The 14,088-nt window shown below is 38.0% G+C and overlaps 1 protein-coding gene across 2 annotated transcripts in view; it reads right to left on the bottom strand.

The window, feature by feature from the left end:
- Positions 1–10,252, bottom strand: part of mapkapk2a (MAPK activated protein kinase 2a) — a 36,621-nt gene extending 26,369 nt beyond the window's left edge. Inside the window, exon 1 of one of the 2 annotated variants that reach the window (XM_079483295.1) lies at positions 341–1,100. In XM_079483295.1, coding sequence (XP_079339421.1) covers positions 341–571 — 231 coding nt within the window. In that variant the 5' untranslated portion in view covers positions 572–1,100. Of the gene's footprint in view, positions 1–340; positions 1,101–10,161 lie in introns of those variants that run through there. The other variant, XM_079483299.1, reaches the window with a different exon arrangement.
- Between the last annotated feature and the right edge of the window lie 3,836 nt (positions 10,253–14,088).

Consider the following 14,088-nt stretch of genomic DNA (forward strand, 5'->3'; position numbering starts at 1 on the left):
TCATTCTGTCTACTCTCCTCCATGCCACTTTTTCCAATACACTGGTTAATATCAAAGGCCAGCTGGATCAGGGACCTGTTCTGCCACCTGGTTCTTATTAAAACAGATGGCTGTTCAATTTCCATAGTGCTCCTAAAATGAATGATTAACTAACTCTTCAATCGCTGTTCTTCACTATGCACACCTGCGGTAAGACTTACCTAGAACAATACGTAGATGTCGTGAAGGTGGTAAAAATATATGGTATAAAAAGCTGAATGTTAAAGTGTGCCGTTTTTTTAAATAAAAAATACCCGTCAATAAGATCATTACAGCAGATTTATAAATGTCACCATCCTACCTTTAAAGCGTACTTCTCTCCACCCCTCTTGTGAAAGATCTCCAGGACCCTGCCATTGATGCCCAGTCCCAGGACCTGATTTGTGACCTTGTAGTCGTCGGTTATGGCATTTTTCTTGATCGGAAGTAAACCTTTTCCCAGCATGAACTGGGCTGGATTTTGCTGCTGCTGTTGTGGCTGCTGCTGCTGCTGGTTCGGAAACTTCGGCGGACTGTTAGCGTTGGTCAACATCCTCCACCTCTTTCTTCCCTCGGTTAAACAACTAGCTACTTCTCCCGAACTTCAGTCCTTCTTTGGCAACACCCAAGGCGAGAATCTGCCTCAGAGAGTTCGACCCCAGGCACATAAACGACGTTTAAAAGCGATACAACTGTGACATAAAAACCTCCGACGCGCCGTTATTTCGGTTTCTCGGTGACTAGCCAAGCTAGCTAATATCCATGTCGAGGGTCAATCCACCACCACCTCAAGGCTAACAGATTAAAAAAGGCGAGCTCTGTAAAAACAATTTATGGTTAAACGAGTTCGAAGTGTCGCCTGGTATTCGAAAAGCCGCCGAACGGGTTAAAAACACGAAAAATGAGTTAAAAAGTGGGAAATGACATGCGCTTAAACGGCAGTTCTCTGTGAGACGCACACCGGCCTCTTAGCGACTTTCGGCCAGCGTCTTGCTATTCTGACGTCATCACTGGGTTTGGAATGTCTGCTCTCTTAAAGGAGCCGACAGCTATGGGGTGCGTTTGACTTCATGCGACACTGCGCAGACCGATCGAGATATGACTTTAAATACCGCGAGAATAATTAGAAAACCTAGCTCACCTCTTGGAACGCTCTCGCGGGATTTTGATGTCAAGTGCCGAATCGCCGATCGGTCTGCGCAGCGCAGCGTGCAGTCGAACACACTTCCTCACTCGGATTGATAAAGGGCGATTTTAGAATATTTGAACGTGTGATGTTTTAAAAGGTGGAAACTGAAGACCACGTCGCCCTAATGTTTTATTAGTTGCCAGCTTATTATTGTTTAGTCGTTTTAATGTTATGTTTCCCTGGCTGTAAACGATTTAAAAGGTTTTGTTTAATAAAATAAACGATGTCAGTAATTACTGCCGCAAGAGGGCGTTGTCCGCAAACGGTTCACACGTGCTTCGCTTATTTTTAATGATACACTGTGAATTAAAAAGATAAACAATTAGATTTTACATTTTAAAAAATTAATTTGTGATACTAAACAACGTTTCTTACCTCACACAAAAAATAATAGGCTAAGTAAGTTTGACTAACTCTACACCAGACATTAATACGGTGGCCCGTATTAAAACAAAATTAAAAAGCAAATATAGGTTCACAACACAACATAATAAAGCCACAACATAAGGCAATAAAGCCACACAACAACATAATAAAGCCACAACACAAGGCAAAAAAGCCACAACACAACGGAATAAAGCCACAACACAACGGAATAAAGCCACACCACAACGGAATAAAGCCACAACACAACGGAATAAAGCCACAACACAAATGAATCGAGTCACAACACAACGGAATAAAGCCACAACACAACGGAATAAAGCCACAACACAAATGAATCGAGTCACAACACAACGGAATAAAGCCACAACACAACGGAATGCATTTTAAATTTCGTTTTGCTGTGCACTAGTGGGCCACCGTACATTTACATTGTCGTAATCAGAAAATACACAAGAGGGCGCAGTAGATTACATCATCCCCTAAAAGCAACAGTTTAGATAAATTTCGTCTATTATGAAACAGGCAAAAATGTATTCTTATGTCATTTCCGGTTAGGTGACCTTAAACAGACAAATCTAAAACATGTAAATTCTTAACACGTTTGGCACTGTGGTTTTATGACATCTAATCACATGTGCGTTGTTAACACTTAAATCAATTGCTGGTTTTCATATTTATATTTAATATTCCTGGTATTAATATCTTTGTGGAGTTCCACAATGTAGGGTTTACCTACCACCCACATAAGCAAACGACCTTTACTGACTGGCATCCAAACACATTGTAAAACATATATTTTCATTTGCCACTAAGAAGATGTGAGTGTCATGTTGACAACTATTTAATCAAGCTTTATATGCATAACTAAGCTTATGGCTCACTCTTCATCATGTGCAGTTACCCTAATCACCAGCAATTGTGACTTTGTGTCAGCAATATTTCACATACACATCCCCTGTTTTTTTAAAGGTGGTGCCCTCAAAAGAAGTGAAGCTCAAGCATAGAGTTAAAACTCTTTCAAGGGATGAAAAGAGATGGAAAATCCCTCTTATCAAACTGTCACTTGTGTTATGAGTCAGGCCTTATACAGGGTGTGTTAATGTTGGATGGAAACATGCTTGTTGTTGCAGCATGTGTTTAATTGTTTAATGTTTAATTGTTTCAGAATTTATACAGTTTTTCGGGGTCAAAAATATTTTAGGGTTGTTTTATGTTTTCATTAAGAACGCAATATTTGATGCTTTGTTACAAAGCTTCACATATACACATTATACTGCATGTGTTGCTTACTCATTGTTATGGGGTATCGCAGTTATTTTATAGAGCAATAGGTTTAGTCCTCATTTTATAGCATTTTCAAATCTACAGACGACTCTCTAAAAACTATTTATATCCAAAGGTTACGCCTATGTTTTAGGTTGGGTGCATGCAGGGAATTCTGCCGGCTACATGGAGTATATGAGCCAAGCATATTTACAGCAATCTGCTTTCAGTCGCGCTTGCTTCCCAAAAGCTAAAAACATCTAAACCCAGGGGAGAGCTCTATATTGAGGGTAGTATCTAATTTCAAATGTAGTCTATGTGGAAAATGGACTTGGCTTGGTTCTGTGGACAGACGTGTGTGAACCCACTGCACCCACCAATTATACCAGGGTTTACCGTATGTCATCTACTTCCTGCTAATAAGCACAATGACTTTGGCGAACTCACACAGATATCAAATTTAAATGGGTAAAATAGGCCTCTTTTACTTCATTTGTGTACCAAGTAGCTGCACAGAAACACAAACATCACAAGCTCTAGAAGAAGAACAGGACACAAGCAACAGCAATCCAAATCTAGGCATAGTTAGAATGGCCTCCCCCTTCCCTCAGCCTAGAAAACAGCTTGACATGTTCCAATTTATCCAGAGACTGTGGAATTTAGGCCCTGTAGCTTAAGAGACAGTGCTATATTAACATAAAATACAAACATACAAATGAGATAAACTCATTCGTTAGAAATGCTGTCATAAAACACCATTAGACAGCAATAAAATGGATTTAAAAAAAAACTTCGAGGCTATGTGAAATGTTCATGATGTACCATTTGATCAGGTCATTCCAGTCTGCATGTGAAAGTGTAGTTACTAAAGTGGAATGTTTCTATGGCGATGCACGGAAAGAACAAGGGGGGGTTCGCATTAGTTGGCATCAAGGTTTATTTATTTCATTCAATTACTTTTCAAGCTTCCAAGACAGACAATTCTTTAATTGACATCTATATCTCAGTGTATGACTTTTGAAAAGTATGTCCAATAAAAACAGCTCTGTTTTGATTTTATGTCATTAGAATGAAGAAGAACTTACCAATCAAATATGCACAAACTAAACACAATAATAAAGAACTTCTGTTCATAAAAACACTGGCAGATCACATGACAGTGTGGAATTTCCCCTTAGGGAAGATAGAATAAAAGCATTGTTGGATATACCACTCATGGTCACCGAATTTTGTTATGGCCTAAAGCCAAAGCAAGAGATGATTCTAAGAAAGATGTAAGTAAGGAAGAAAGGTTGAAGGAGAAGCTGTGACCTTTCATAAACTCATGACCATAAACCACATAACATCACAACAAACAAGAACATGCATTGTTGGTCTAATTATGGCTGTCATTTCAGTAACTTCTTTTTTCATTTTGAATACATAACTGATATTTTAGAGCCGATCGATGCAGCAGTGTCACACACACACACGCACGCACACACACACACACTGCATTGTTTAAAAGTAGTCCTGAAGTCTCTTAATAGATGCCATTAAAGCTCTATACATTTTTACTGTTTCAAAGGGCTATTCAGCCAGGTGATCAAAGGTTAATGTGTTTAACATGAATCTTTCCGCAATTAGTTGAGCTTGTATTGTAACTGATTTTAATCTTAACAAACATCTTTTGATCTTTTCATTATACTTCCTTTAGCTGTTTCTCAAACTGTCATGAACGTGGATGAGGGGAACGTGGTGGAAGAACCCAAGTGTAGGCAGACACAGGGATGAAGGGATTAACAAAGACTTTAAAATAAAAACACGGCAAAACAAACATCCACGATGGGAAAACACTAACTAAACTGGATACAAAAAACAGAAAACAAATTCATCCCACAAGGGGGGCAAACATAAACAACTAGGAATTAAACAAAGAACTTGGAACCATACAAACACTACGACCAGACCAGACCAGACCAGACCAGACCAGACCAGACCAGACCAGACCAGACCAGACCAGACCAGACCAGACCAGACCAGACCAGACCAGACCAGACCAGACCAGACCAGACCAGACCAGACCAGACCAGAGAACTTGGAAACATGTACAGGGAACAGGTACAACGAACGAGCACAAGACAATAGACAAGAGGGCATCTTATAGGGAGACTAACAAAGGAGATAACAATGGGCAGGTGTGGGTACTGAAACACTCAGGGAAGGTTAACGAGACAAAAGGGCGGGAAACACTGACGAGACACGAGAAAGCACATGGCAAGTCAGAATCAAAACAAAGCCATGCCTTTCTCACACAAAACCTAAGGCTATGCCATGACTCCGCTGCAAGACCAAGAATAAACATGACATGATGGCGGAATCATGACACAAACACTGTATACAACTTTATTTCAACAGCTGGCTTAAATTGGCTTCACAAGTCCTTTAAATAAAAATATATTGACGTATTAAATGATTCTATAAAATATCTAGGTGCATTTCACATAACTTATCAAATGAAGTTAAAACTGATTACATTTTTTTGATTATTTTGATGTGTAATTTTTTGAAGGATCTGTTGACAGAAATGCAATGGAATATACATACAGTAACTATGTCTTCAGAGGTGAATTAAAACCTTACATAATAAAGCCTTATGTTTTTATTACCTTAGAATGAGTTATTTCTATCTACTTACACAGTGGGTCGCCTTACAAAGAATTCATCATGTTGTTTCAACAGTAGCCGTAACAGACAAACTGCTCTATAGAGCGCTTTTTAAAATATGTTATCTCCTTCGGCAAAGAAGCGAAAACGTGATGACATCTTAGTTCTGTAGTGCTTTGAAAGAGATGGGTGGAGTGAACCATTGGTTGCGATTCAAGATCTCACCACTAGGTGGTGTTAAATTTTAAACACTGGACCTTAAAATCTAATTAGTCCACTTATTCAAAATGAAATTACAGTAAACTGATTTAACAAATCAAGTTGTGTTCCATATAACTTATCAAATGAAGTTGAAATCAATTATTTTGATGAGTTAAAAGATTTTAAATTAATTTACTATTACTATTACTATTACTATCTGAATTAAAAATCAGTTGCTGTATGGTAATCTGAATGTCCATAACTTTCCCACAATGACTTTACTGAAATATAAATAATTGAGCTGTGAACATGCCATGAAGGGCTGTTAGGGTAAGTAGGGCATCATTGTGGATGGTCGAAGGGCTAGCACGTTTGAGTGAAAATTCCTGTCTTCTCTCCCTCGTCTCATTTTCATAACCAACAAAGAGCTTGATGGTGGAAATTTGTTTAGCCTACTTCTGGGTGCCAGTCTCACTCTGAAAAACTGCCCCACTTTACATTCACTACTCTGTCACAGGAACGCACCGATGACATGGCTAAAATGCTCCAGTTGTCATGTACAACTGATTTTAAATTACTTTTGAGTTCAAGCTTTCAAACTAAATCAACATCTCGGTATACCCAGACCCAGTAACCCAATACTCCAGATAGCAACCAGCCAGGTTGGAAGAGGGGCATATGACCTGCAATAATGAACAGAAACAGTATTGTGTCTGTTCAGTGAAAAGCAATTGATGATGGCCCACATAAATTATGTTTTGTGGACAACAAAGTGGCATCCAAATTCAAACATCATGGAACAAGTTCATAGTAAGAGTTATAAACTATACACCTGTTTGAATTTGAGGTGAACAAACTTTGCAGCAAGAGAAAACATGAGGGACTTACTTTAACTTAAAGATTTATTGGTCTATGTGCTTTTGGGCACAGACGCCAAATCCACCTAAACCTTCTGATCCTGCATTTAGATTACATGAGCTACTTGTGTCCAAGATTACCGCTACACTGTAAATCACCATAGTCTACCATGATCGTGAATAGATTATGCAACTTTACTCTGAGAATTCTAAATTGTTAAATTCTAGATCAGAATAGGGCCACTTGTTACAAGTTTTACCTTTTAATCATGCTCAACCACTTGTTTATTTTGTATTTATTCACATTGACTGGGGTTAAGTCAGTCCAGTGGCTCGCTAATCCGTGACCTCTCTGATCCCAGTCACGTTTCAACATTTGACACTCCAGCCGGTTACGACGCAGCCTACTGCCCTAGATAAAACACATGTTTTTCCATACACTCAGCTTTTGAGGTGATAATGGCGTTCATATTTCGGGCAGGGGTCAACGAGGGCGACTGAGGGCCTGATGCGGATATTTGCTCATACTCACACCGTCGTAACACAGACATAAAAACTTTGTCAATTCAGAGGTATAAGATCCACCTGGTTTGGTTTCTGCACCCAGACATGCCCGATAGGCCCGGGACGGGCATCACCTGAGAATCTGCTCATGCATACACAATGACCATCTTGGGGTATCTGAACCCAAGGCCATCTGCGTCGTTTCCTTATCATTCCATCATGACCAGTAGTCTCTGCTAATCCCTACTCACGTCTTCCTGGAGGAGAGAGTTATAAATAAACTGCTGTGCCTCAGACATATGCATAAGTATCACATTCTAATATTGCTGCAAATACAGGCCTCATGTTTCAGTGTAGATTTCACTGCCTAATAGGATTAACCGAATCACCCCTTGCAAGGCCCCTTGGCCAATTAAACTTCAACTCATATGCACAAATGTCTCCAGAGTTTCGGTAGTCAGGGACACAATGCACTCCCAAGCCTGTCTTGCTTAACCTTGAACTAGAATGCACACACCTCACACCTCAGATCAAATATTTACACCATGTTATTTGTGGTCGAGCCACAATGCAAAGAGTTAATGCGGGCGGAACTGGGATTAGCTGATGTAGCTTGTTTTGGCTTAGTTAGCTTGTTCGGTTTGAACATTTCCAATGAGTAAGAATGAAACCCTGAAACGTATCCTTAAATGAAATCTAATATACGTGAAATTAACCAAACAGAATATATTGAAGCTAACTCCCAGTCATCAATAGCACTCATTAGCATGCTAAATGACATTCGTGTCATCGTGAAGTTTCATCTAAAGGATGCCAGGTATTGAAAACTTCCTACAGTAATGCTACGTTAACCATTCAAACACACATTGAGAAAACTTGTTTTTTCTTTACAAATTGTACTGTTAGACTATGTTGTTCCCCAGCTAACCCACAACGTTTTCAAAAATTTGGCTAACATTCTCAAAAGTCCTTTCAGAATTATAAAAAAAATGTAAATATTGCAAAATATTCTAAAAATATTGCTGTAAACATGCTTTACATACTTTAATTGTAGGTCAAACATTCAAAACATTGTGAAATAACGTTGATCATAACTAAATGGGAATGTTAGCTTGTTTTTAAAACCTAGAAACAAAGTATAGGATTCGTACAAGAAGGAAAAAAAGTCTGTCAGCAGCACTTACAGAACAATATTCAGTTTCTGCATTCTTAATAGCGAGAACATAAACTGAGAACATAAAACGTTTCTGTTGTCATGTTTATGTTTTATATCAGTGATACACAAATGTATTTATTTTGGTTTTCCGTGGTTATGGTTTCAGTAACACAAGATTCTTTCCTTTATTCATTTAATAGGGGCTCGTTCTTTTAACAGAAGTTAGTGTTTATTACAAGTAAGGTTTGACAGAAATGTGGGTTTACCTGGTCGGTGTTCAGGTCATTAATAGGTATACTTTGAATTTGTGATTGTGAATTCCTATGGAGGAAGATCACTTGGTTAGTTATTGTTGTGCCAATAACAGAGCAGATGAGGCGGACTCCCTCGCTTACCTTGACCTTACTACTGTCCTGTTCCATTTCCTACTGATGCATGACCAGTTATTCTGAACCAAATAATTATCCTAATCAATGTAAAGTATCCAGAAAAACTGATCTCGGATCAGTGGAAATGGAGACTTGTGAACAGCACCCTGTCATAAGCAGACGGATATAGGGTCCTTCATGGCCTGCATTGTGCCCGATCCTTCTGATATGGGAAAGAACTCTACGGTCAGTGTGCTGGGAGAACAAAGCTTCAGCATGCCAACAGCTGCTCGGCAAGAGGCCTGGCCATAGAAAGCTTGGGCTTTTTTCACCATTTGCTCATATGCAACTAAGACAACAGGCACACACATTGAAAAACATTCTTATCCAGATAAACACATATAGAAATCCTCCATAGTCTGAATGCGGTGTAGTGCAACATGTTGAGAAACTCTGCATTTTGTCTTTTTAGTCTTTAACGCATTCTGGAAATTTTGATTCATATTTATCAGTTTGTTTTTGTGGTGTGAAAAACACAATTCGTCTGTAGAGGCTTGTCAATTTAGAGAAGTCACTTTTTCATAGAGGCTAGCAGACCAAAAGTAATCTGTAATGTTGTCCCAGATGTTTTTTCATCCATTGCAGCCTCGCTTTTGAAACCTGATGATGCCTACAAATAAACGTTTTACCTAGCAACAGTGATGCCCGGTAACAAGCTTCTGATTTAATAAAATTAGACAATGTTTTGCAAATGCAACATCATCCGCAATATACGTATATGACATTTCTACCAGCAGCTTTGATGTTGACTTGGGTGGTGAGTATTCTGACTGTTTTGTGCAATAAAAATATCTTGGTAAATCAGGTTTGCCCGAAAGCCTTGTATAAATTCCGCAAAGCTCACACACAGGCCAAGCTGTATGTTATTTTGAACACTCTGTTCTTAAAGGAGCAGAGGAACTGCTTCAAACAAAACCTGTTCCTGAAAGAACAAGGGCTCCCGTCCAAAAAATCTTCCTAGTTTGTAAACAGCATTATACACAGCAGGAACTAAATCTACAATTGTATTAAGAGGTCAGTCATAATTTGTTCCCAGTGCTGGTGTCAAAACCCTTTTCCATATAGACCTGGGGTTCATCATAGAATCATTTACACTATTTTTTGTAAATTGGCTTGACTGAAAAAAACCCATCATGTTCGCATGAAATTATATTCATTAATTTCTGTGCAGGATAAAAACGTTGCCATGACGACAAAATAATTTAGACAGCAAGTGTGGAGACAGTTGTTAATGTCTATTGTCTTGCTATTTAAACATAAAGATTATTATGCGAGGATATGGTAGTCTATGCCCGAAAGCTGCATCCCAATGTTTTGTTGACCTACTTCAAGGCTGTGCTTTTGGTAAAACAATACAGCAAATGTCAGTGTAAAGCTTTTAAATTTTTAGGGAAAAGTGAGGAAAGAAAAGACAGGAAATTACTTTTGGAAGACAGGAAGTGTAAAAAGTGAGAGCAGATGCTAAGTTATTTATAAGGATCTCGACACACAAAAAAGAGGGAGTTTTCTTACTCGGATTAAGGTGTGATTCTATCTCCCCAAGTTTTCCTAGGCAGACGCTCCTCAGATGGACACTCCATAAGAAGAACATGGTTTCATTTTCCTGTGGAGTCATGTGCTATTTCAGTGCCTGCTCAGTTCAGTCATAAACAAATGAGCAAAACAAAGGACAAAAGAGACAGCACAGGAGAAGATGGTGGATACTGACAAATGAGGAAGCTCATTATAATAAAAAAAATTTACGATACCATTACATTTTTTATCATAAACTGAGTGCAATTACAAAACAAAGGACATTACTTTTAAATGTAAATACTTCTATTAATATAACAAAACAATTTTGTTTTATAAGCATAGGCTAATATCACATAGGAACTACAAGAAGCCCACACTTCAGGTCTAGTCACACAGAGGTCTAGCTACCTCTTGCTTGTCTGCGCTTCAGTCACTGGATCGTCCTGACCCTGTTGTAACCGAGAGCTCTGGCTATTGCACTGGAATGTGGAATGTTAGGGTTGTGGTACAAATGCAGCCCCACCTTTTGAAAATGTTTGCCACCACAGTTGTGGGGATCTGACCGCTGCTTGTGCGGACATGTGTCGGCCTGCGAATGCATGAGTGCCTTGTGAAGGAGGGCAGGGCCTTACAAAGCTGCTGAGTTTAGATTTAATAAGTATGCCCCCAACCCAACGCTGACACTTAAAGCATTATCAGTATGGAAACAAAGACATTCAACGAGAGCAACAGTTCATGTAGACCTACACTTTGAATATGTCTCTTTGTCTGGATGGTGGCACATACCACAGATGATAAAATACTTCATATGTAGAGGGCTTGTCAGTCCGGATTCTTAAGAAATATTTTCATCACAATTATACATTATTCACAAGAGATGTCAGGACGTATTGTGTCATTACCCTTGAATACTTCAGAGATGACGTGTTTTTGTATGCAAACCCCGGAAAAGAGTTTGCATGTAAGCACTTCCGGTTCAATTGCTCCCAATGTGTATGGGTTTTTCGGTAAATTGCCTGAAACAAAACCTCTAAATATGTTCACGTTTAATCTATGACACAAAACACACCCGTTATAAACACTCATGCTTCTTTAAAGCTTTATTGTGTCTAAAACTCGGTGGCTGCCAACAAGTTGCTAAAACCTGGAAAGGACGTTAAGACGCCATCGCGCATATACAGTAAATCTCACAAATAATGCAACATTGGAACAAATCTCTCATTTTTTATAAATCTCTTCTTGTTAATAAAGTTCGAAAAGGTTGTCGGAGGCTTGGTGGTGGTGACATTTTTATTGCAATCTTGCAATCATTTTTATTGCAAATCTTGCCTATGGGAAAATGCATCGGCATTCGGTCGATGGAACCAGTGCAGCGCTAACTCCTGGGTTGGCCTACAAAAATAAGTCATCTCTGCAATACTCCGTTTTGAATTGAATTAAGAATTTCATTATGTAATAATAATCACACTTTTCAATTTGTGATAAAACTCGAACAGACTAACACAACGGGAATGGGTGCACTTTATTTTAAACTGTACCTAACCAACAAAATACTGCTATTAACATGTACTTAATGTGGGTTAGGTTTAGAGTTAGGTTCAGGGTTGGCACCTAGTAATTATACAATTACACAGCAAATACATAACATGTAGATGTACAACAGGACTCTTAAATAAAGTGCTATTACAGGAATGACTAATTATAAGTCAATTTACTTATACAACTAAGTAATAACACGAATACAAAATACAAATAAAATGGTATAAAAGTATAAATGTGCTTTCTTTATACAAAAAAAACTTAAGAATCTAAAGTTCTCAAAAGACGTCTTTGTACAACGAGACACAACATAACACAAGAAATAAGGAAAAGTAAATGTAAACAATTATATATATATATATATATATATATATATATATATATATATATGTGTGTGTGTGTATATATAGTCCTTAAAAAATCATTTAGGGACAAACCAATTCACTTTCCGTAAAGGCCACAGTTTTATGAGATATGCTGTGTGGAAAAAGAAGATATGGCTGTCTCTCACTACAGTCTGGCACAGTAATGATGAGGCTTTGGTAAATGACAAAATCATCTGCATCATCAGCCTATGAAAGACACAGCAAAATGAATGACACATCAGTGATTCACTTTTCATTGACGCATTTCATTCAGCTGTAATGAAAGCTGTCAGTAGGACTACTTCCCAAATGCAGGTGAGCCTCCATAAACTCTGTTCGCTATTCAGGCAGTGTTTTTCTACCACCCTATTTTATAAAATCTACTAAAAATTAATAACCTTATGAATCCTAAACGAATAGTTATGAAATCATACAAACGTTCCTAAAAGATAACAAATCAATAATTGGCATCGCAATGAAAAAAACTAAATGGGCTGTCCAACTGGCCTGTTTAGGGGAGAAAAATTGCTTTCTATGTTTATGCCTCTAAGCGTGGCACTTAAACACACCATAACAAAGCTTTTAACATCAATGGTCAATTCTCTCAGAACAAACAAGGCATGTAATATAGTACGAAGCACATGACAGCCATATGAACAAACAAGGACACTATGATAAAAAAAATCGTATTGAATGCATTGTTGGAATTACACTGAAGCCATCGTGGCATCATAACAGCAATTGTCCCACAGCATTCATTTTGTGCTTTAGGGATTTAGGGTTACAGTAAAATAAAAGACTATTTCCCAAAGATAAAACTGAAACCATTTCTCAGTACATCCAAATGAATCCACTGTTTGAAATGCAAAAGCGATTTCATCTTAAACTGTAAAAACTCACATTCCTAACAAACTATGAAACTCTGAACGTGTTTCTTTATCTTGCTCTTCTGTTACATTCATGAAGAGTTACTAACTCAACACAACAGCTGACCCACAATCCTTTGTGAGGGCTCCATATGGCCACAGGACTAAGTCTTTAAGCCCTTTAGGGAAGACAGTCCCTGACACAAAGAGTGAGAGGAAGGAGGTGCGACATCTTGGGCCATTCACACTGTGCCTGCCCAACGGTGAGTCCATATGGGTCATATATTCAGTGTGTTGGACCCTTAATGAGATTGACTTAATCTGCTCTCTTTGGCAGGCCAGTTTGTGGGACTAAATCAAGCCAGCACTACCTACATCTCAACAAGTTGAGAAAGAACAGATGAGGCTAGTGAGTGGCTACCAAAAAATGCTTGGACGTGCTGAAGACTGTTGTGATCATGTGTCGCAGACACACTTTCATGCACCTGCTCTAATTTATTAGATCAATTCACATTGGTCACCTGAAGATTCATATACCAACAAATGTTTTTAAAACACGTGATGGGTCGTTATATAAAGGTCACATTATAAAAGAGTTTTAAGAGATGAACAACATGTCAATTTTCAGTTCTTTCGTTTAAACAAACAGGTTTCGAACCCATACAGATAAAAGGTGTGGACGGCAACACAGACAGGAAAGATAAGCAGATGTGTGGTTTGGGTACATTAAATTCAAATTATTAAGAATTATTTGTTTTTAAATAATAAACAGTATATCTTTGCGAATAGATAGATTTAAAATGGATAAATTGACTTTGACCTCCATTGACTTTCATTGTATGAAGACAAAACACACCAACATTTCTCAAAATATCTTCTTTTGTGTTCAACAGAAATATATACGTCATATAGTTTTTCCAATGACATGATGGTGAATAGATTATAACAAAAGTTTTCTTTTGAAGAATCCTTTCAAATCACTATATCTTGATAAATTTGTCATAAAGAACACGAACATTATAATTTTTAACCGAGTTATTATAGTTTAAGTTTAATTTAGTGTCATTAATACTTAAAATGAGCTTTTATTTTTAGATGTTTAGTTATGTAAAATTGAAGTTAAAGTTTTAGCAATTTTGTTATATGCTTTTGTC

The sequence above is a fragment of the Barbatula barbatula genome, assembly GCF_947034865.1.
Source record: "Barbatula barbatula genome assembly, chromosome: 20".
Lineage (NCBI taxonomy): Eukaryota > Metazoa > Chordata > Actinopteri > Cypriniformes > Nemacheilidae > Barbatula > Barbatula barbatula.